The following is a 21775-nucleotide window of genomic DNA, read 5'->3' as shown; positions in this document are numbered from 1 at the left end:
CAACTTTGCTTCCGCCGATTTTTCCCAAACATTTGAGGGTTTAATGAAACAAATTGTTACACATGTATCATTCAAAGTATTTTCCATCGCTGGTCACTACTTTCTCCCGTATTTCGGGCAGTGTAGAATCCCACATGACTTCTTCATGAGATCAGAAGTGTTGGTCAGACAGGCTATGCACCATTGATCTAAACAGGTGATAGTCAGAGGGAGCAATGTCTGGAGAATACGGCGGGAGGGGTAAGACTTCCCATTTTAACGTTTCCAAGTACATTTTGACCTCTTTTGCAACATGGGGTCAAGTGTTGTCGTACTGCAAAATCACTTTATCGTACCTCTCACTGTATTGTGGCTGTTTGTCTTTTAATGCTCTGCTCAAACGTATTAATTGCATTCGATAACAAGCACCACCAAATGCAGAGCATGATCTTGGAGCCATGAATATACGGTTTGGCTGTCGACGTGGAAGCATGGCTGGGATATCCCAATGATTTTTTGGTTTTACGGTTATCGTAATGAACCCATTTTTCGTCCCCGGTCACAATGTGATGCAGAAATCCCTTCAGATTTTGCTTATGAAGGAACTGTTCACAAACACACAATCGCCGTTCAACGTCTTTTGGGTTCAGCTCACACAGGACCCAAGTTCGTTCTTTCTGAATCATGCCCATAGCCTTGAGACATTTTGAAATGGCTTGCTGTGTCACTCCCATTAATCGTGCCAACTCTTCTTGAGTTTGACACAAGTCCACTCAGCAACATCTCCAATTCTGCATCTTCGAAAACATTCTCTCTTCCACCACTACGCCGGTCTACGACATTAAAATCACTGTTCTTGAAGCGCTGAAACCACTCATGACATGTTATTTCACTAACAACATCCTTACAATATGTACCTGAGGTTAGTTGGTTTGTGTGGTTGAAGGGACCAGACTACAAAGGCCATCAGTCCCTTTTTCCATGACCATGAAACACCCACAACGAATAAAAAACAAGCAATGGAGATGACAAGGGATGATGCAGAACAAGAAAGACACAGACAAAGACCAGACAAAAGGAATTAAAAGCACACAGAGTGTTACAGTGGTTGGCCGACCATGGAAACAAAAAAAAAAGGAAAAGTCAACCACGAAGAGACATACTAGAAACCCCAATCTAAAACCGTAGACTAAAAAAGATAGAGATAGAGAGAGAGAGAGAGAGAGAGAGAGAGACAGAGAGAGGCAAACCCTCAGATCGAGCGATAAAAGCCCCCTGCATGAATTAAAATTCAAAACTAAGGCTGCCACTGCAGCATGTTAAAAGTGCAGGGAGCGTATCAGGCAGCGTAAACATCTGCCCGAGCACAGTTAAAAGAGAACAGGCCACCAACATGCGGACCACTGTCAACGCTGATCCACAGTGACAGAAAGGTGGGTTCTCACAGCACAATAAGTAATTGTGCATCAGCCAGGTGTGGCCAATGCGTAGCCGGCAGAGGACAACAGAGTCCTTGCGAGAGGCCCGCAAGGAGGAGCGCCACACACCGGTAGTCTCCTTGACGATCTGAAGTTTGTTGGGTGTAGGCAGGGTGCGCCATTCATCACCCCAGGTGCCAAGGACCTTCTGCCGCAAAACTGACTGGAGATCACACTCCAAAAGGCCAATCTCCACGACCAGTGCACTGATAGCCTGTTTGGCCAGCGTGTCAACACGTTCAGTACCTGGGATGCCGACATGACCTGGGGTCCACGCAAAGAGTATGGGCAAGAGTATGGAGGGACTCCTGGATAGCCATCACCAGACGAAAGCAAGGAAAACACTGGTTGATAGCTCATAAATCAGTCAGGGAGTCACTACAGATAACGAAGGACTCACTTGAGCAGGAGCGGATATACTCTAAGGTGCAAGAGATGACGATGAGCTCTGTAGTGAAAACACTGCAGCTATCCAGCAATGAGCGTTGTTCAGATTGTTCCCCAAGAGTAAAAGCATACCCAACTTGATCAGTAACCATCAAACCATCAGTATAGACTTCGGCAGAGCCAGGAAACATGGCAAGGATGGAAAGAAAGCAGAGACAGAAGGCCTAAAGGAGGACTGAGTCCTTTGGGCCCTGTGCCAAATGCAGCCGAAGGCATGAACAGGGAACACACCATGGGAGTATACGTATAAGGGCCTGGAAAAGAGGTGGGAGAGGGAAAAACTCAAGCTCAGAGAGAAGAGCCCGGACGTGAACTGCGATCATACACCCTGACCGGGGCCGCCATTCTGGAACATGGACGACCGAGCTGGGGAACAGGAGAGGGTAATTTGGATGCCCGGGCAAGCTACGAACATGTGCAGCATAAGTGGCCAGTAGCCACTGGCACCGGATCCACAATGGAGAGACACCAGCCTCCACAAGTATGCTGTTTGCAGGGCTTGTGCGGAAAGCCCCATTTGCAAGTTGGATCCAGCAGTGAAGTATGGGGTCAAGCAACCGCAACGTGGAAGGCGATGCCGAACCATAAGCCAGGTTCCCATAATCGAGACAGACTGAATCAACGCCTGATACAGTTGTAGAAGGGTAGACCGATCGGCACCCCAACGAAGAGCGTTAAGTTGGCACCAGCATGATCATTTAAGCTGCCAAATATGAGGGAGCCAAGTCAACCAGGTTTCAAAAATAAAGCCCAAAAACTGATGTGTCTCCACCATGGCAAGAGGTTCACTGTCAAGATAAAGCCGCCGCTCAGTGTGAACAGTGTGGTGCCGGCAGAAATGCATGACGCAAGTCTTGGCAGCCGAGACCTGGAAGCCGTGCGTGATGGCTCAAGACTGCGCCCTGCGGATAGTGCCCTGTAGTTGCCGTTCAGCAACCATAATTCAAGTGGAGCTATAGTACAGGCAAAAGCCATCAGCATACAAAGAAGCTGAACGTTCCCACAGCTGCAGCTAGCCCGTTGACAGCAACTAAAAATAGGCAGACACTCAAGACAGAGCCTTGTGGGACCCCATTCTCCTGGACTCAGGAGGAACCAACTTGCACGCAGAAGGAACAAAGCGACAGAAAATTTTGAATAAAAACCGGGAGCGTGATAAGGATGTGATGTCGCCACTTGATATCGTATGCCTTCTGCATGTCAAAAAAGATGGCAACCAAATGCTGATGGCGGACAAAGGCCGTACAGATGGCGGACTCCAGGCCGACCAGATTATCGGTGGCAAAGTGTCCCTTACGGGACCCAACCTGAGACGGAGCCAGAAGGCCCCGAGACTCAAGTAGCCTCTGGCTCACCATATGTTCAAGCAACTTGACAGAACATTGGTGAGACTAATGGGGTGGCAGCTGTCTACCTCCAGTGGGTTCTTGCCAGGCTTCAACACTGGTATGATGCTGCTTTTCCGCCATTGAGACGGGAACTCACCCTCAACCCAGATATGGTCGAAAAGGTCTAGGAGGCGTCGCTGGCAGTCCACCGAGAGGTGTTTCAGCATCTGATAGTGGATGCGATCTGGCCTGGGAGCTATATCAGGGCAAGCAGTGAGGGCACTTTGGAATTCCCACTCACTGAATGGAACACTGTACGATTCGGGATGGCGTGTATGGACTTAAAGGTTCTGACGTTCCAACCGCTCTTTCAGGGAATGGAAGGCCAGTGGGTAAGTCGTAGAAGCAGAACTCTGAGCATAATGCTCTACTAAGAGTTCAGCAATCGTGTCCGATTCAGTACAGACTGCTCCATTCAGAGAAAGCCCAGGGGCACTGACAGGGGTCTGATAGCCATAGAGCCACCTTATCTTGGTCCAAACCTGTGATGGAGAGGTACAGATGCCAATGGCGGAGACATACCTTTCCCAGCACTCCTGCTTCCGTTGGTGAATATGGTGTCACGCACGAGCATGGAGCCACTTAAAGGTAAGGAGGTGTTCCAGTGATGGATGCCGCTTATGACGTAGGAGGGCTCGCATGCGATCTCTAATCGCCTCAGTGATCTCCGGTCAATACGAAGCAAAGTCCGCTGAGGGGACCTGGAAGAACAGGGAATTGCAGATTCTGCTGCAGAAACGATGCCAGTGGCTATCGTGTGAACCACCATATCAATGGCACCATGAGAAAAGAGGCTCAATAGTGGTAATGGAGGCAAACAAAACCCAGTCAGCCTTATTCAAAGCCCACCTGGGAAGGCGCCCAGAAGATTGACGTCACAGCAGTGACAGAAAGATCAGAAAGCACAAGTCGTCACGCACACTCCATTAGACAAATGGTAGAAGGCCAGGGCTGCAGACTGAAAGGTCGAAGGTGGAGTATGTGCCATTTGCCACACTGAAATGTGTGGAGGCACCATTATTTAAGAGAGAAAGGACGAGCTGTGCCAACACTTGTTCAACGACAGTGCCTTGCCCAGTTGCCACCAATCCATCCTACAAAGAGATATGTGCCTTAAAGTAGCCCAGTAACAGAAAATGTGGCGGAAATTGGGCTATCAGTGCAGCCAATACATGCTGTGGAACCGCACCATCCAGTGGATGATAGATACTGCAGACAGTAGCAGCCTGAGGCATCCACATCCTAACTGCAACAGCCTCTAAAGGACTTTGAAGAGGGACACACTCGCTGTAAAGTGAGTTAAGAACACAGACGCACACTCCAACAGATACCCTCTAAGAAGCTGCCCAATTCTTACAGTAACCCCGATAGCCATGGAGGGTGGGCGTTCACATCACCGGAAACCAAGCTTCTTGGAGAGAAATGCAGAAGAAAGGGTGAAGGCTGACAAGTTGTCAGAGCTCAGCAAGATGGTGGAAAAAACCATATGATCATGAGGCTGGGAAGGCACTGAACGTTCAATGAGGCTGTTTAGGCCTCATGTCATCTGCTGCCACTGACCGATTTCCTGAGGAGGCGATATCCATTGCGTCTGAGGGTCCGGCGACATCCAGGTCCTCAGCGGATGCCAGAATCTCCACTTCATCCTCAGACGCAGAGCTTGTAGGTAGCGGTGGCGTGGGTGCCACCGCAAGTTCCTTGGTCTTCTTCTTGTTCTTGTCTCACTGCTCCTTGGGTTTTCCTGGCTGGGAGGGCTTTACTGAGCAGTCTCCAGAATAGAGGAGGATTGTGAAGCCCTATGGCCAGCTGCTTTTGGGCACTTTATCCACTGGCCAGCATCACCTTTCCCACTGGTGAAAACCTGGGAAGGTAGGGACCCAAAAGACCCCTTCTAAGTGAGATGAGCCAAAGAAGGTAGACACTTCTCCGGCTTAGAAGAGGGGATGGACATCCCCAATGGTTGGGGGGGGGGGGGGTTTGCTCCCATAGTAGGTGGTGCAGGAGCATCAGGGAGGGAAGTGCCCCCCCACCATCAAGGGGGCAGGCATAGTCTTACGGCTCAGAGGTGACCGGAATTTGTGCAACGGATGGGGCAGGAACTGCAGTTATAGCGGTGGCTTAAGATGTTGTCATGCACGTCCAGGATATTGTATTCCATTATTTTCCTATCCTTTTCTAATATCCTACATCTGGCGAGCAAGGGAAATGGTGCTCCCCACAGTTGACACAGATGGGAGGCAGGGCACATGGACTATTGGGATGGACGACAACAACCTTGACGTATGAGGCTGGAAGTACAGTGGGAAGACATATGGCCGAACTTCCAGCACTTAAAGCACCGCATCGGGGGAGGGATATATGGCCTGATAACACAGCGGTAGACCATCACCTTGACCTTCTCGAGTAATGTACCACCCTCGAAGGCCAAGATGAAGGCACTGGTGGCAACCTGATTATCCCTCGGACCCCAGTGGGCGCGCCGGAAGAAATGGACACCTCGTCACTTTAAGTTGGCATGCAGCTTGTCATCGGACTGTAAAAGAAGATCCATGTGGAAGATAATATCCTGGACCATATTTAAGATCCTATGGGGCGTGATAGCAACAGAAACATCCCCCAGCTTGTCACAAGTGAGTAATGCATGTGACTGGGCAGAAGAAGCTTTTTTGATCAAGACTGACCCAGATTGAATTTTGGACAAGCCCTCCATCTCCCCAAATGTGTCCTCTAAATGCTCTACAAAGAACTGAGGCTTCATGGACACAAAGGATTCCCCATTAGCTCGTGTACAGACTGGGTACCGGGGCAAATAAGTGTCGCTGCCAGCCTTAGCCTTTTGTTCCTCCCATGGTGTGGCCAGGGAGGGGAACAATTAGGAATCATATGTTTGTGCATTGAATTGAGCCCTTGAATGCTTAGAGACTGCTGGTGGTTGGCCACCAGCAAGAGAAGATGAGCCACGCTTCACTGCGTGTCATCCGCCCTGATGCCACCCAAACTGACCAAGGGCCCTCCCCATGGGTGCCACCCAGCCGCAGCAAGGGCCACCTGGTAGGATGGCCATTGCCGTGATTCCCAAAGCCCCAGGGAGATAGGGATCTACTCCTTGGCATACATGGGGAGTTAAAGGCGCAGGCATCAGCAGAGTGATCCTGTGTTGTCAGGGGGCTACAACCAACAGAGTACATGGTGGACCCACCACAACAGACTGGCTACTGTGTTGGATATCAGGTACAAAGAAGTCCATGGTCGTCGTCAGCGCAGAAGTGACACTGCATAGTGCATGGCGGAAACTGCAGCCAGGAATGTATCCTCACCCAAGAGATGGAGAATGAGCAGGACTGCAATGCGACGACGAGAAAGGGGGCTACAGATATCAACGCACTATGGACACGATGTACCATGTAAGGCACCCTTCCCCAATTGTCTCGATCTTCAGGAAAATTTGGAAATATGGAGGTCAAACCCGACAGGGGACCATCACAGAAAGGTTGAAAAGTGTGAGACTCCTTTTAGTCATCTCTTACGACACACAGGAATATTGCGGGCCAATTCTAACCAGGAATATTGCGGGCCAATTCTAACCCCCAAACCCGCTGGGGGAGTACTTGAGAGCATTCGATGAGACTCAGCTGCTGTTTTCTTCATATTGAAACAAAACAGTAACACCTCCCACAAATGACGAGAATTAGGCTCGTAAACTGACATTTTCAATCAAGAACAACTTTATGATGCAGACACAAGTCAACTAATGTTTGAATGAGGATATGTTGATCGAGGTACAAGCTAACTGCCTGATGTCGGCGGTCTGTTTCTTTCAACCGCTACTTACCATTGTCACCACCTATTGGCAAATGGTGGAAGCAAAGTTGTACACCCTGTAGTGGAGAGTAGTGGCAGGAAGAAAGGGGTTTCTGGTCAGGTCAGTACAGCAGTAATGCAGAAGTAGACCAATTCATGAATAAGAGAGTAACAATCTGGGTAAGCAATTGTTAATAGCATAGAGAATGCATTATCATATCCACAATACACATGAAGCCAATACCATCACACTATCACAAGTTTATGTACCAACCAGTTCTGCAGATGAGGAAGAGATTGAAAGGGTGTATGATGAAATAAAGGAAATTATTTAAACAGTCAAAGTAGGTGAAATTTAATTGTAAAGCGTGATTGGAATTTGACAATAGAGAAAGGAAGATAAGAAAAATAGCAGGACAACATGGATGAGGAGAAAAGGAATGAAATAGGAAGTGCCCTGGTAGAATTTTGCAGAGCTTAATTTAATCCTTGCTAACACTTGGTTTAAGAACTAGAAAAAAAGTTTGTATATGTGGAAGAGACCTGGAAGCACTGGAAGATTTCAGATTAATTGCATAGTGGTAAAATAGAGATTTAAAAACCATAGTTTAAGCTAAAAGATGTTTCCGGGGGCAGATGTGGACTCTGACCACAATTTATTGGTTATGACCTGTACACAAGTACACTTTCACAGTGTTTTCAATTCTCTCCCCTTAAGCTGTGGTCCGCAGCAAACTGGTCAATGAGGAGCCCCCAACTAGATGAAAAAGCATTGCCACAAAAAGGGTGATGGGCATTAAAATCCCCAAGGAAACGAAAGAAAGGAGGGAGTTGCTGAAGGCGGGCAGTTAGGGCAGTATACATAGGTGGCCTGTCAGGAGGGAGATAAAGATTGCAAACTGTGACGCAAAGTCAAAGTGGACCTGGATGGCAACTGCTTCCAATGGAGCACGAAGTGGGATCCATGTACTAACAATAACCATATGGACCAACATGCAGATGCTACCAGAAGCTCTCAAGGGGGCGACCTGGTTCTGACAGATACCATGGAACCCATGAAGGGTCGGTGAGTGATCATCAGTAAAATGAGATTCCTGGAAAATGACAAGCTGCAGAGTAAAAGGCGACAAGGGACTGCATCTCTGGGAGGTGACGGCAGTGTCAATTAAATTTCAATTAAATAGGCACGGAATGGGTATTTGAATGGTATGTGAACGGGCTGGTGCCAATCAGACTGCTGGGTCACCATCTATCGCCAATGAGGTCAGGGAGACATCCATAAATAAGAAGTCAGACTCAGGTTGCAAGGGGGAAGATGGCGGCTCCTGGGGTACTGGGGGAGGGGGGCACTTGTCTGGGGACTTGTGTTTCTTCTTCTTTTCTCTTTCATAGGATGAGAAGGGTATGGCACAATGGGAGAACAGGCTTCTGCAAGATCCGAACTGAGAGAGAGAAGGCAACCTTGGGGCACACACACTGTGTGTTCTGTGACCAAGATGTGGCAGCAGGCCTCTGGCCTGAGAGACACCATGGGGAGGATTTCCACGAGGTAGCTCCATCCGGAAGCTAACTAGCTTTCTAACTAGCCTCAGTGTTAGACAAATGATCTGGGGATTTATAATCTTGTACCTTATTTTCTTCTTTATAAGCTGGGGAAGTGGTGAGTGTGGAGAGTGATAGTTGTGACAATTAACACACACACACACACACACACACACACACACACACACACACGGTGGAACACAGGGGCTATCCTCCTGGACTGGGTGTAGAAAGTCACTAGATAGAGGGTCTGCCATACATTGTGAACACGTGCCTGAAACGCAAGCGTCAAAAGCATCGCATGGGTGGCGGGATATACAGCTTCACGTCACACCAATAACAGATAACCTTGACCTTTTGTGGGAGGGTACCTCCCTCAAATGCCAGAATAAAAATTCCAGTATCCACGTGTTTGTCCTTACAACCTTCCTGAATATGCCAAACAAAATGAACACTCTGTCATGCCAGATTGGCCCAGTGTTCCTCATAGTTTGAAGGATGATATCCCTACAAAAAATGACTCCCTGAGCCATACTCAAAGACTGGTGAAGAGTAATGGACATTGGGACATCATCACGATCACAAGCATGAAGTGCTGCAGATTGGGTGGCAGAAGCAGTTTTGATCAACAGGGAACCAGACTATATCTTACTGAGAGACTCCAGTTTTCCAAACTTGTCTTCGACGTTTTCCATAAGAAATAACAGCTTCGTAGTGATGAATGTGTCCCCATCCATCCTAGTACAGACCACGTAGTGGAGAAAATGTTTCGCCCCAAGGCAGCAACCACTGCCCTTCTTCCAACGTGTAGCCATGGAAGGGAAGGCTGTAGGGTCATAAGGAGCAGCAGTCAATGAACTGTTACCACTCAAAGAGACAAATGGAGAAGAATGGCCCAATTTTTGGAGCTCTATACATTTCAAATGCAAAGCATCCGCCCTGATACCATCCACCCTGAACAGTGGCTCTCCCTGGCACACCCCGCCTGGCACGGTGGCCGTTGCCTGGTGTTCCGATGCTCTTGAATGTCAAGCAACCACTCCTAGGCATATATGGGATTGTTCTGTTCTGTTTTTGTTTTGAGGGTGCAAAAACAACTAGGGTCATATGCACCAATGTCAAAACTATAGAACAGGAAGACAGACAGGAGTTAAAATACTATACGTCAATCTCAATTGACGTAAGAGAAGACAGCTAAAAACAGGGCCGTGGAGAAAGGTCTATTAAATATACCATAGAGGTCCAGAGGTAAAAATTAAATGGCCTTCACCATGTTGCTGCGACAGATAAAAAGTAAAACGTGGTCGACAACCTGCACATCGTTCGAGAAAACGACCAATACGTCAGAAGGCAAACCCAAGCAGGAACGTAAATGGTTAAAAAGTGGGCATTCTGCCAGGAAATGGCAGACAGTTAAAACTTGGGCACAATGTGCATAAAGTGGTAGAGGAGCGCCACTTAACAAATGGCAATGGCTAAAAAGGCAGAGCCCAGTATGCAACCTAGTTAAAATGACCTTTTCACGGCAGATTGTCGAGAGGAAGTAATCCAAGCTACTGGGAGAGGCTTAATAACCTGGAGCTTATTCCCATGAAGGGAGGACCAGTGGCAATGCCGAAGTGACACCACCTCCTGACTGACAGCAACACAGAGATCATTAAAGGAATGTAAGAACTAGTGGACTGAGGTAAGAGGACTGCAGCATTGGCAGCAGTCTCATTTCATAGCAGACCTACATGACGAGGAATCCACAAAAACATCACAGCGGTTCCATCACGAGCGAGCAAGTGACAGTTTTCCTGGACTCGTTGCACTAAGGGATGGGTGGTCTACAGTGCACAGAGGCTTTGAAGGGTGCTGCGAGTGTCTGAGTAGAGGACACAATTGAAAAGACTGTGGAAAAGACTGGCGCCAGATGTACTCCGTGGCCTGATACAGGGCAAAGAGCTCTGCTGTAAATATTCAGCAGTGTGATGGAAGCCGATACCAAAAAATGTTGACACTAATGATGAAAACACACCTGACACCACGGTCAGTCTGACAGCTATCAGTGTACACAGAGGTACTATTGTGAAGTGCCATGCGAATGTTGCGAAACTGCAGATGATGGAGCGAGGCTGAAGTAGTGTCCTTAGGAAGCAAATGAAAGACAAGGTGAACACAGACCACCATACGAAGGCAAGGTGGTGAAGGGTTCACGCCTCACCGGGAAAGTTGCAGGTAGCATGAAGTTAAGCTGTCAGAGCAAGAGCCAAAAGTGAACTCCAGGAGGTAACAGAGAAGAGGGACGTTCCCCATACTGGCGATCAAAGGAGTCATCAAAGGAGGAGGCATATGATGGGTGGCCATGCATGGCAGACAAATGGCATGCATACCTGCTGTGGAAAAAGTCATAGTGGTAGCTCAGCAGCTTCTGCTTACAGACTATCAACCAAGCTAGTGTAAAAGGCATCAGTGGCCAAATGGATGCCATGTTGGGGAATAGTATTGACATGGAGTAAGAGGGACAGACATATAGATGCGTAATAAAAGCACCCATAGTCTAGTATCGAATGGATAAGGGATCGGTACAAACATAGGAGGGTGGTTTGATCTGCACCCCAGGAAGTACCATGGAGGACAAGTAGGACTTCAGTGGTGTCCCTTCTTTGGGGCTTGGACTTTATTGTGGTTTCAATGTGACCATACAATGGGAACAAATTGAGGACAATGCTGTAGAAAGAGAAAAGGAAGTATGTGAAGATACGATAGGATATATGATCCTGTGAGAAGAATTTGATAGGGCACTGAAAGGCTTAAGTAGAAACAAGGCTCCTGGAGTGGGAGACATTCCCTCAGAATTATGAAGGTTCTTGGGAAATCCAACCTTGACAAAATTATTCCACCTGGTGTACAAGATATGTAATACAGGCTTGAAATGCCCCTCAGACTTCATGAAGATCATAACAATGCTGATTCTGAAGAAGGGAAGTGCTGATAGATGTGACTACTAACACACTATTAGTTTAAATAAATCATGGTTGCAAAATACTGACACCAATAATTTATAGAAGAATGGAAAAAGTGATAGACGCTGACCTTGGGTAAGATCAGTTTGTGTTCTGAAGAAATGTAGGAACACATGGGGTAATGCTAATCTTATGGCTTATCTTAGAAGATGGTAAACCTGAATTTGTAGTTTTAATGAAAAATTTTGACAATGTTACACAATTGCAAATTTTGAAGGAAACAAGACAAAATACAGGGAGCAAAAGGTTACTTACAATGTGTACAGAAACCAGACAATAGTTAAAAGAATCAGAGAACATGAAAAGGAAGCAGCAGCTGAAAAGGGAGCAGGACAGGGTCAAATACTATTCCCTATGTTATTTAACCTGCACCTCAAGCTAGCTCTGAAGGAAACCAAAAAGGAATTTGGAAAGGGAATTAAAGTCCATGGAGAAGAAATAAAAACTTTGTGGTTCATCAATGACATTGTAGGAATTGAAAGATCAGTTTAACGGAATGGAACTGTTAGTGTCTTGAAGAGAGGACACAAGATGACTAACCTATCAATAATACTAGAACAATGATAATAGTATACAGTCAAATTAAATCAGACAATGCAAACTGTAGGCTGGCAATAGCAAGAAAAGCATTTCTTGAAAGGTGAATTTATTAACATCTAATAAAGACTTTTCTGGCGGTATTTGTCTGCAATGTAGCCTGGTATGAAAGTGAAACATGCACAATAGGCAATTCACACAAGAAGGGGATAGAAGCTTTTGAATTCCTTACTGTAATTATGGTCCACAGCTTGTACAAATTTTTTAAAGGAAGGAGCTGGAAGCATGACAATGACTGAAAAAAAGGACGAGGAGGAGGAGGAGGAGTAGCTTTCGAAATGTGGTGTTACAGAAAGAAGAATGCTGATGATTAGATAGGAGATCAGATTATGATACGGAGGTAATGAACTGAACTGAAGAAAAAAGCAATTTATAGCACAACTTGGATAAAAGATATGGGATCAGAGGCTCAAATACACTAAGCAAGTTCAAATGGATGTGGGCTGTGGTAGTCGCATGGTGATGATGTTTGCACAGGGTACACTAGCATGGAGAACTACATCAAACCAATCTTTGAACTGAAGACCACAACATGACGAAACTCAAGAAAGTGGTTATTTTACGGCATAGGCTTAAATTGCTGATATGAAAAGGAATAAGTTTTAATAGTTCTGAAGAAGCTGCCCTAAGCATTTTACTATTGCCTCACCACCTCCCCCTTCTCTCTTCAAATACATTAAAATACCTCAAAAACATTTTATAACTGAGGGTAGGAGACTGACTTATATTCTTTAATAAGAAAAATGTTATTTGCCTGTTGTATTCTCACTGGCTGCTTTCGTATTTCACAGTAGTACTACAAAAACTGATATCTAGAGCACAGAGAAACAGCACTGCCCTTATTCTTAACTTTCACCAGAATTTGTTTCACTTGTGAAACATGAACAATGGTATAAAAAGAGACATACACTAATCACTAAGATCCTCCAAGAGCTGTTATCAGACTGAGACAATACACTGTTGATACAGCATGTAGAACAAGGGGTTTTTAGAAGGCCAACTTGGGTGTTGTGAGCAAGTCACCTTATTATGACAAAAATATCTGGAAATCTTACATAATTTTCAAAAGTTAGAACACAGTCTCTCATTTACAGACAATTGGATTGAAGAAAAAAAAATATTTCAAAACAAAAACAGTGTTACCCATCAGGTCCTGCAGCAGCGACAGGAGAGCCCTAACAAATTGTGCTGGGCATGGAAGCTTTGTGTGTCTGCCAAACACATTATGTGGTTTTGCTTAAATGTCCATCGCATTGCCTCAGTATTGCCACATTTCTATGGGTGATTACTGTTTTCAGTCATGTAGTTTGGTACAACCAGCAGCCTTTTGCATTTCACAGTTGAAATGCTGACAACAGTGCTGACAGCTTCCATGAATCTTCTTTCATCAATAAAGTATAGGAGTAACAGATAGTGTGAAAGTAAGTTGCAAGTAATCACTCATGGATAATCCGTCATTAATAGTCATCACAAATACGGCTACTTTTCAAAGTAATCTTTCTGAGAAATCTTTTTCTTGAAATAGGCAGACAAATCACAAAGTTGGTAACCGTAAGTTAACAGGGAGAACTCAATATTAATGAGAAAATTTCTTTCCATAATCAAATTTCTGCAGCAATCTCCCATGCTTATAAGGAGAAGCAGTAGCTGAGAAGATAGATGGGTAATCCGACATGCTGCTTAATTAACACAGCAAGCAAATAAAGAAAAACACTGAGAAATTTTGGACGGGAATTAGTTTCAGAAGAATAAACAAACACTTTAAGATTTGTCAATGAAACTGTAATGCTGCCTGAGATCAGAAATCTTCCTATCTGATAGAGAGAATGTATTTCTGTTGATGGAAACATCACAGAAATACAACACACGCTATTTTATCGGTATGTATCGATAATAAAGCTGTGTTATGATATTCTTTTTGAATGATCACAAACAATAACATAGACAACATTAATAGCAAGCTCAAACTTTTTGGCTACAATACGGTTATCTGTAATAAAGTACTGTCTGATAGTTATTAATAACATTTTAGAGTGGTAGAAAGATTGGCTACATACAAAAATGTAAAATTAGGCACTTCACAAAATTAAAATGCCATATCTAATCACAACAACATCACTGAATCACAATTAGAATCAATCAGCTCATGCAAATTCCTGGGAGTAACTACTTGCTGGGTTATGATATGGAGTGATCAGTCATTGGTAAAACAGCTGGTGAATTTAGTGTGTGTGTGTTCTCTCTCTCTCTCTCTCGTGAATTTAGTGTGTGTGTGTGTGTGTGTGTGTGTGTGTGTGTGTGTGTGTGTTCGTTCTCTCTCTGTGTGTGTGTGTGTGTGTGTGTGTGTGTATTGGATTAACAATCTGTTCCTCCTCTCGAATGTTGTAACCTGTTGTTTCCATCTCGTGAATTATTTAGCGCGTAATGGGTACGCCGACATCGTACAGAACAGTTAGTTTCAATCTCACAACACCTCTTTTACGTCCCCAAGACACTGTGCGGAGACTGGTTTCTTTGACGCTGCTCAGTGTCTCACTGTAGTATCAGTCCTTTGCGAATCTTGTAGCAACGTTAAGGTTGAATAATTTATATATCTTATTACTGACCTTCCTCACTATCTAATTTCTTCAACGTAAGTCGTAATGCAGCTATACCTTCGCATTAGCTACCCGTTGCCAATCACACAAGGAATCACACAACATTGCACATGCAGCGATGTATCAACGATCTGTACAAACAAACACTAGGATTACATACCCCTCTGCAATCAACCATATTTACACATTGTTGAAATGACACTTGGCCAGTGCCACCTTTAGTCTGCCTTGATACTGGGTAGAAATCACTGCGCCCGAAATAATAATGTGTACAACTCGCAAATATAATTTCGCAGTTTTACCTACTCTTCGAAAGTTTAGATTCTTCGCATAATTATTACGAAGCTGATAAATAAGTAATTTTACTTAATGGGAAGAATTCTATTTTGGCGCAGCTAAAACTGAAGTAAGCAAATTATGCTTGTGATTAACCATATTTTTTATAGATTTAAACACTTCTGTTTATTTATTGTATAGTTCAATAACAACTGTATGTCAATACAGCTGCTCACAGGCCAAGTGACAGGCGGCGGTGTCAGGCGTTCGGCCTTTCTAAGATTTCCACATTGAACTGATGCTCTTTGCACAATGCACAGGTTTAAATTGGAGGCGCCAAAATGAGCGATGGTACTGTGGCTGAAAGGTAAGCAAAATTTGTTTGTGGAAATTGATTGTTGTTGTTTTAAATTGTTTGCCATGCCATGTAAATGGTTAGATTGTTTCTCCATGTGTGTGGCCGCTTCGTGATGGAATACTACATAGCTAATACAACATGTCTGATTAAGTTACCTTTTCCCATTGGAAGTGCATTTTAGCAGTGGCACTTTGAAACTTTCTTTAACGAAATGAGTTACTGAAGATGCCACTGAAATTATTTGCAAGCTCTTTCTTTTACTGAATTGTATAATGTTACTCGTTTTATGGTATACGTGTACCTATTTTGGATTACATTCCCCCGTTTGCACCATCTTTATTTGTTAGTTTGATTGCGGAAGAACTGCTACACTGGTAATATTTCATAAGAATAGTATCCATTTTGTGACTAGTTTTGTCGTGTAGTTAAATACAGTTCAACGAGTGCAGTAGGTCTATTACGAATCATGAATACAGTGAAGATATTAAAGTGTTACAACGATATAAATGTAATCGGAATATTCGCATACCAGTACGTAGGCGTACCAGTTCTTGGCCGGTGTTTTGCTAGAAATGAAAATGTCAGATCTCTTACGTATCATTATTTCTGTTATAGCGTATCTGATAATGCATAACTTGAACAGAAGCAGCTCTCTGTAGACATCATTAAAATATATGATTCATTACTTTGATTTTTACTGGCGTGAAATCGTGTTCAGCTTCTAGAGCGAGATTTCCGCTTCTGGGAAAGATGTGCTTCAAGACATGGGCAGGGTATTATTATAAGCTTATAGTAAAAAAAAAAATAATTACTGGACATTGTAATGCTGATAATGTACATTCCTCAAAAAATAACATTCAGTCTCCCAGAGAATAAATCAGCCACAGTTACTTTGTCTGAAACTCCTTTATGTTAATGATTTAACCCCCCCCCCCCCCCACACACACACACGTCAGTAGGGGGGAAGGGAAGTTGATGGTAACGGAAGGAGAAGCTACAAGGGAATGATATAGGATTATGGCACTGGTGAGCTTAGTATGGTGCAGGCAGGGGAATAAACCTATCACTCCCACCAATTTCGTGCAGGGACCATGAAGGTAAGAGATATTGGTCTTTTATGGAGATGTATAGACATTTCTTTTTCCCCTCACTCCTTTTGCAAGTGGTACTTGGTACCTCCCGCCATGAATCATATGGTGCCTTGCAGAGTATGTATGTAGACATAGATATGACAATAAGAACCCTGTTACAATTGCCAAGTAAATATTAACACAAAAATGAAGATCATGACCCTCAACAATCAACTGAAAAAATACCACCATTGGCATGGTAAATTTTGTATGATCTATGTAGTTCAAGAAGCCAGCAATATTGGGAACCTACACACAACTTGAAAACCATTAACACAGATTTCACTTGGCCTTTATGGCTCAACTGAAATCCACTATGCCACTAACCCCCACAAACCCACAGCACCAGACCACACTCTACAATACCCACCAATGCAAAGTATTAAATACAAAGTTCAACTATGAACACAACCTTCACAATAATACTGGACTAGTAAATTCTTAAAGAAAACTACATACATGAACAAACCCCTACATAAAAATGTGCTTACCAGCCACAGTCAAATGACAAATTAATCTAGGCTGGCCATCTCCCTCCCTCCACTGCCACCAAAGTAACCATGCCTGGACTCACACCTCCATAACCACACGTCCCCTGAACACTACCCACTAACTGACACCAGTCTCCAACAGAATACCTGCATTAAAAAACAATTAACATGTGCATACATCATTCACAACTTCATAAAAAAATAAAAATGCATAAACCTAATTACTCCCCTCCCCTCCCCTCTTCAAAAAAGCCACACCCCTCTCTGTACACAATACCCCAAACCACATTTAAAAAACTCCAGACTTAACTAACCAACTTTGGCCTAGATATTTTACTCCAATCAAAAACATTTAATGGACAATAACTTTTTCAGCACACTTTTCCTCCAATAATACTCAAGGTGAGATTGTAGAGTCAGGTTGAAGTGCTCCTCTTCCCCTTTTCTGTAATGGACTCAACTGCCCCCTCTCCCTCCCCCCCCCCTCCCTCCACCCAATAACCCTCTTTAGAATTTGTAAAAGCCCTTTTGAATAATCTTTAAACTGTATGTTATGATTTATGATTAATGATGAAACCCCTACTGCTCCAACCCCTACACAATCAAAAACAATAGTTGAGCCCTCCCTTGTATACTCCTCTATTAAACCAAGCAATATCTATTAAGTACGTCTACCCACCACTCCAAAACCACTTCAGAACTTCCACCCCCCAAAACAACAGCTTCACCCATGTTCCCACAGTATGATCACCACTCCCATGCTTATCCTTCCCAAATTGGGATCCATAAATTTCTACATTTACCTCTGGCCTGTAAAAAAAAAAAAAAAAAAAAAAAAAAAAATTACTTAATAGACTGAGTACACACCTGATTGCAAAAAGAATATCACTCACAAGTGTCTCATGCATACAAAACCAAATAGCAGAATGATAACACCAATGGTAGGTTAACATCATAATATCCTACATGGCCATCCTAGATTGCTTGAACTAGGAAGTCTTCTAACCAACCTCCAAACATTGTTCTGATGACACATTGGCATATACAGCTCTCTGGTATGAGAAGCAGGAACTCTCATTAATTTTAGTAACTTACCACACTGGTGAAAACTAAAAACTCAACGAATAGACCATACAACTTTAAACACTTTATGGTAGCTGCCATATCATCTCCCACCCTAGCCATTAATAAATGACTGTTGAATTGAACAGTTAGATCTGTACCTATAAATGAATGACAAACACCCAAAATTAAATTAATTGAAGAACGAATTTCAAGCTGACAGTTCCAAAACTGAAAACAAATTGGTAGCCAATAACTACAGAGATTAAAATATCTAACTGACAAGTCAACAACAACAGCCACCTCGAAAAACCCTGAGCACTATTCAGGAAAAACTTCAAATTCGACAATACAATCACTCACAAATGAATTAGAAAAACAAACATCCAACACTAGAGTGCGCCATCACTTTCTCCCACATGCACTCTGCAGTTGCTATCCATTCCAAAGACGCTGAGTCTTTATGAGGTCGCACAATGCAATACAGTTATGCCATGGCTCAAAGGCGATAGGTGGTATCGCAGCTGTCTATTGACTACTTTTGTGAGTATTTATATGGAGTGCACCGGTCCCCAAGCCATTACAGCACTCTTTCATCTCCTGTGCTGCAGTTCTGTTCTACAGGTATACCTTTTCTCATATTTGGTCTTTAGGATGTTTTACTTGTCAGCCTGGCTTTCTATAGGGTACCAGTTATGGCTACTCACTTTGCTTTATCCAGGCTTCTGTTCTCTCATCATTACTCATCTCTTAACTCATGTTACATCCCTACTTCTGGGTTTGATTGCCATTCTTAGAGGGGGAAAAGTTGCCAAACATGATGCACATGCTATCCACTGAACACCCCTTGTGGGAATGGATCACATATGACAACTAAACCTAACACAGTCACTAGACCATTGTGGAGAGTGAGGCTCAGCTTGAGAGAGAGGGTGTCATCAGATAACTGCATTTATGTAACCCCGTGAAAATCCAGAGAATGCACTGTTGGTACCAGTGGTGAAAACTCTCTGTAAATACCTGTGAGTATGTACCTGTCAAATGTGGAGCACAGGGATTGCAGTTTGTGATTATGTATGCGGCAGCTGTTGCTGTGGCATGGTGGTGCTCGTGGGAAGAGTCCTCAGTCAGAGATCATGCAGATGACCCACAATGAGGAGGATCAAACTTTCTCATGCTGGTGGTAACAAGACCCCAGCAGTCTCACTCGAAGGAATAGATCGATTTATCATGGGCAGGTGTGACCACAAAGCTTTCTCTTCCCTGTCCACAGCATGGGAGGAAATTAGAACTAAAAGAGATGGTGAGATCCCTCGGTAATTAGTTTGTACCTGAATTGTTTGCCAATCCTTCCGACCACAAAATCAATTTTTGAAGTGCATATAGGAAACAAATTCATTCAAAGTAACATGTAATAGCAAAATGGGGATTGGTTCAATCCTGATGATAATGTGATCCCTGCTCAGTTACAGGAATTGCTCACCTTTGAGAGGATAAGTGAAATTCCTGTATCCATCACTCCTCATAACAGCCTCAACAAGGTTCAAGGTGTAATTTTCTATCACAGTCTCAAATTACAGACACACGAATAACTGCATGGGAGAAAGCGGAGTTCATTTTGTCTGCTGTATCCAATGGAGGCCAAAAGATAAGACAGGCTTTCCTGTAAAGGTAAAAACAGGGGGGGGACTCCAATGACATACGTGTCACACATCACTGGGAAACCTCATTACAGTCTATCACAGGTCTGTGATAGACTGCATTCTAGGTCACACTGTCTCATAGAACACCAGAAGAAGGAATGCTGGGAAAGATATGTCATTATCTTAGAGATCTGCACCTCTTTTTTCACTAGGGTGGGCCATGTTGCATTTGTCTACACCCGCCACTTAGAAATCAGTTCTCTTAGATGACAGTACTGACACTACTGTTATTGCAGAACATTTTGCAGTACACTGTGCTCAAGCACCTGCATCCAAAACCCACTGTACAGCATCTGAAACTGTAAAATACTCCTCAGTGCTCTGGGCTTTGGCCAAGACACAGTAGTGAAAGTAGACAGAATCCTCAGCCAAATGCTACAACATATATCCTTTGCTGACACCACATTCTTGTATTTGATTTTACATGTCTTATAGTCTGCAGATCTTACTGTGAAGATAGGTCTGGCTGCCACATCAATGCTGCTTGTTTAGCGCCATCCAGGGGTCAAGTGTAGGGTATGTTAAAGTTCACATTGTGGTGCAATATGTCACTTAGATAAAGTGGTGTTAACCTGTTGTCTAACTAACCAACAACTACGGGCACTTATGACCATCCCCCCTGCGGGTCCGGGGATTAGAATAGGCCCGAGGTATTCCTGCCTGTCGTAAGAGGTGACTAAAAGGAGTCCATCCCCCTCACGGGGGTAGTTAGCGCCTGCGTCCGGAGACGGACGGTTCCACGACCTATAATTGTGGTCTTTCTGGTTTTTCACTTCTCGTTTCTTCCTTCCTTTTGTTGGTTCCTTTCTTTGCTCTTCTCCACCTCACTGTCTTCCTTACTCTTTCCCTTGACTTCACCTTGCCTTCTCATTGCCTTTTTCTCCTTGCCTTCTCATTGCCTTTTTCTCCTTGCCTTCTCATTGCCTTTTTCTCCTTGCCTTCTCATTGCCTTTTTCTCCTTGCCTTCTCATTGCCTTCTTCTCCTTGCCTTCTCATTGCCTTCTTCTCCTTGCTTTCTCATTGCCTTCTTCTCCTTGCCTTCTCTGGTCTCCGCCTCGGCGTTTGAGACAGTCTGTCCTCTTTCTCCCTCTCTCTCTTCTTTTTCCTCTTCTTCCTTCCTCCCTGTGCGTGCCTGAAGGCCGACCCATGCGTTCGCACGCGTAGCCGGTGACGGGGTAACGCGTAAGTCCCCGCCCTGGGTAGACATGTAAGGCACGCACGTACCCCCTGGTAAAGGCCAGGCCCGGGGAGGGGTGATTGCCTGAGCTGATACCTTCTGACCATGCCGATTGGTCCCTCCGTCTGTTTCTCGGGAGGTGTGACCTGAGGTGTAAACATTCACCTAAGGCGGGAGTGCCCTCTGAGAGAGTCCCCACAAGGAAGGAGCGCGCCATCGGAGACGCTGGCAATCATGGGGGATTCCTTCGCAATGGATTCTACTCCATCGCTTTCGACTTCTGCCCAAAAACGGAAACGTGACCAGCCACCAGTGAAAAAGTACTACCGCCTGCCCCACAGTTCCTCGTCGTTTCTCGATCTGAGGACGGAAAGGATTTTTCCTCTGTCAACCCTTTCGTTATCCAGAAGGGCGTAGGTGCCATAGCCGGATCTGTCAAATCTTGTACCAGGTTGCGTAACGGTACCTTATTACTAGAAACTGAGAGTGCCTTTCAGGCACAAAAACTGCTTCGGGCCACACTCCTGTACACGTTCCCTGTCCGGGTGGAGGCCCACCGAACTTTGAATTTGTCTCGTGGTGTAGTCTATACTAGCTCCCTCGACGGATTGACTGACGAGGAGATTCAATCTTTCCTCGCTGAGCAGGGCGTGACGGCTGTCCATAGGGTCATGAAAAAGGTCAACAATGACCTTGTACCGACCCGGACACTTTTCTTGACCTTCGATAGTGTTAAGCTGC

At 44.5% G+C, this 21775-nt stretch overlaps 2 protein-coding genes across 3 annotated transcripts in view; one reads left to right on the top strand and one right to left on the bottom strand.

Moving 5' to 3' along the window:
- The window catches only part of LOC126175728 (RNA polymerase II-associated protein 3), a 120208-nt gene extending 105077 nt beyond the window's left edge, over nucleotides 1-15131 (bottom strand). Inside the window, exon 1 of one of the 2 annotated variants that reach the window (XM_049922669.1) lies at nucleotides 14998-15131. The gene's annotated coding sequence lies outside the window, so the exon portion shown is untranslated. The other variant, XM_049922668.1, reaches the window with a different exon arrangement.
- Nucleotides 15098-21775, top strand: part of LOC126175727 (uncharacterized) — a 140206-nt gene continuing 133528 nt past the window's right edge. The window contains exons 1-2 of the mRNA XM_049922665.1: nucleotides 15098-15243; nucleotides 15342-15480. Of these exons, the coding sequence (XP_049778622.1) occupies nucleotides 15455-15480 (26 nt within the window). The 5' untranslated portion in view covers nucleotides 15098-15243; nucleotides 15342-15454. The remainder of the gene's footprint in view (nucleotides 15244-15341; nucleotides 15481-21775) is intronic.

This window comes from Schistocerca cancellata, chromosome 3 (assembly GCF_023864275.1).
Source record: "Schistocerca cancellata isolate TAMUIC-IGC-003103 chromosome 3, iqSchCanc2.1, whole genome shotgun sequence".
In the NCBI taxonomy this organism is placed as follows: domain Eukaryota; kingdom Metazoa; phylum Arthropoda; class Insecta; order Orthoptera; family Acrididae; genus Schistocerca; species Schistocerca cancellata.
Note: the sequence above shows the minus strand (reverse complement) of the source record. Positions and strands in the feature narration are given on the sequence as shown.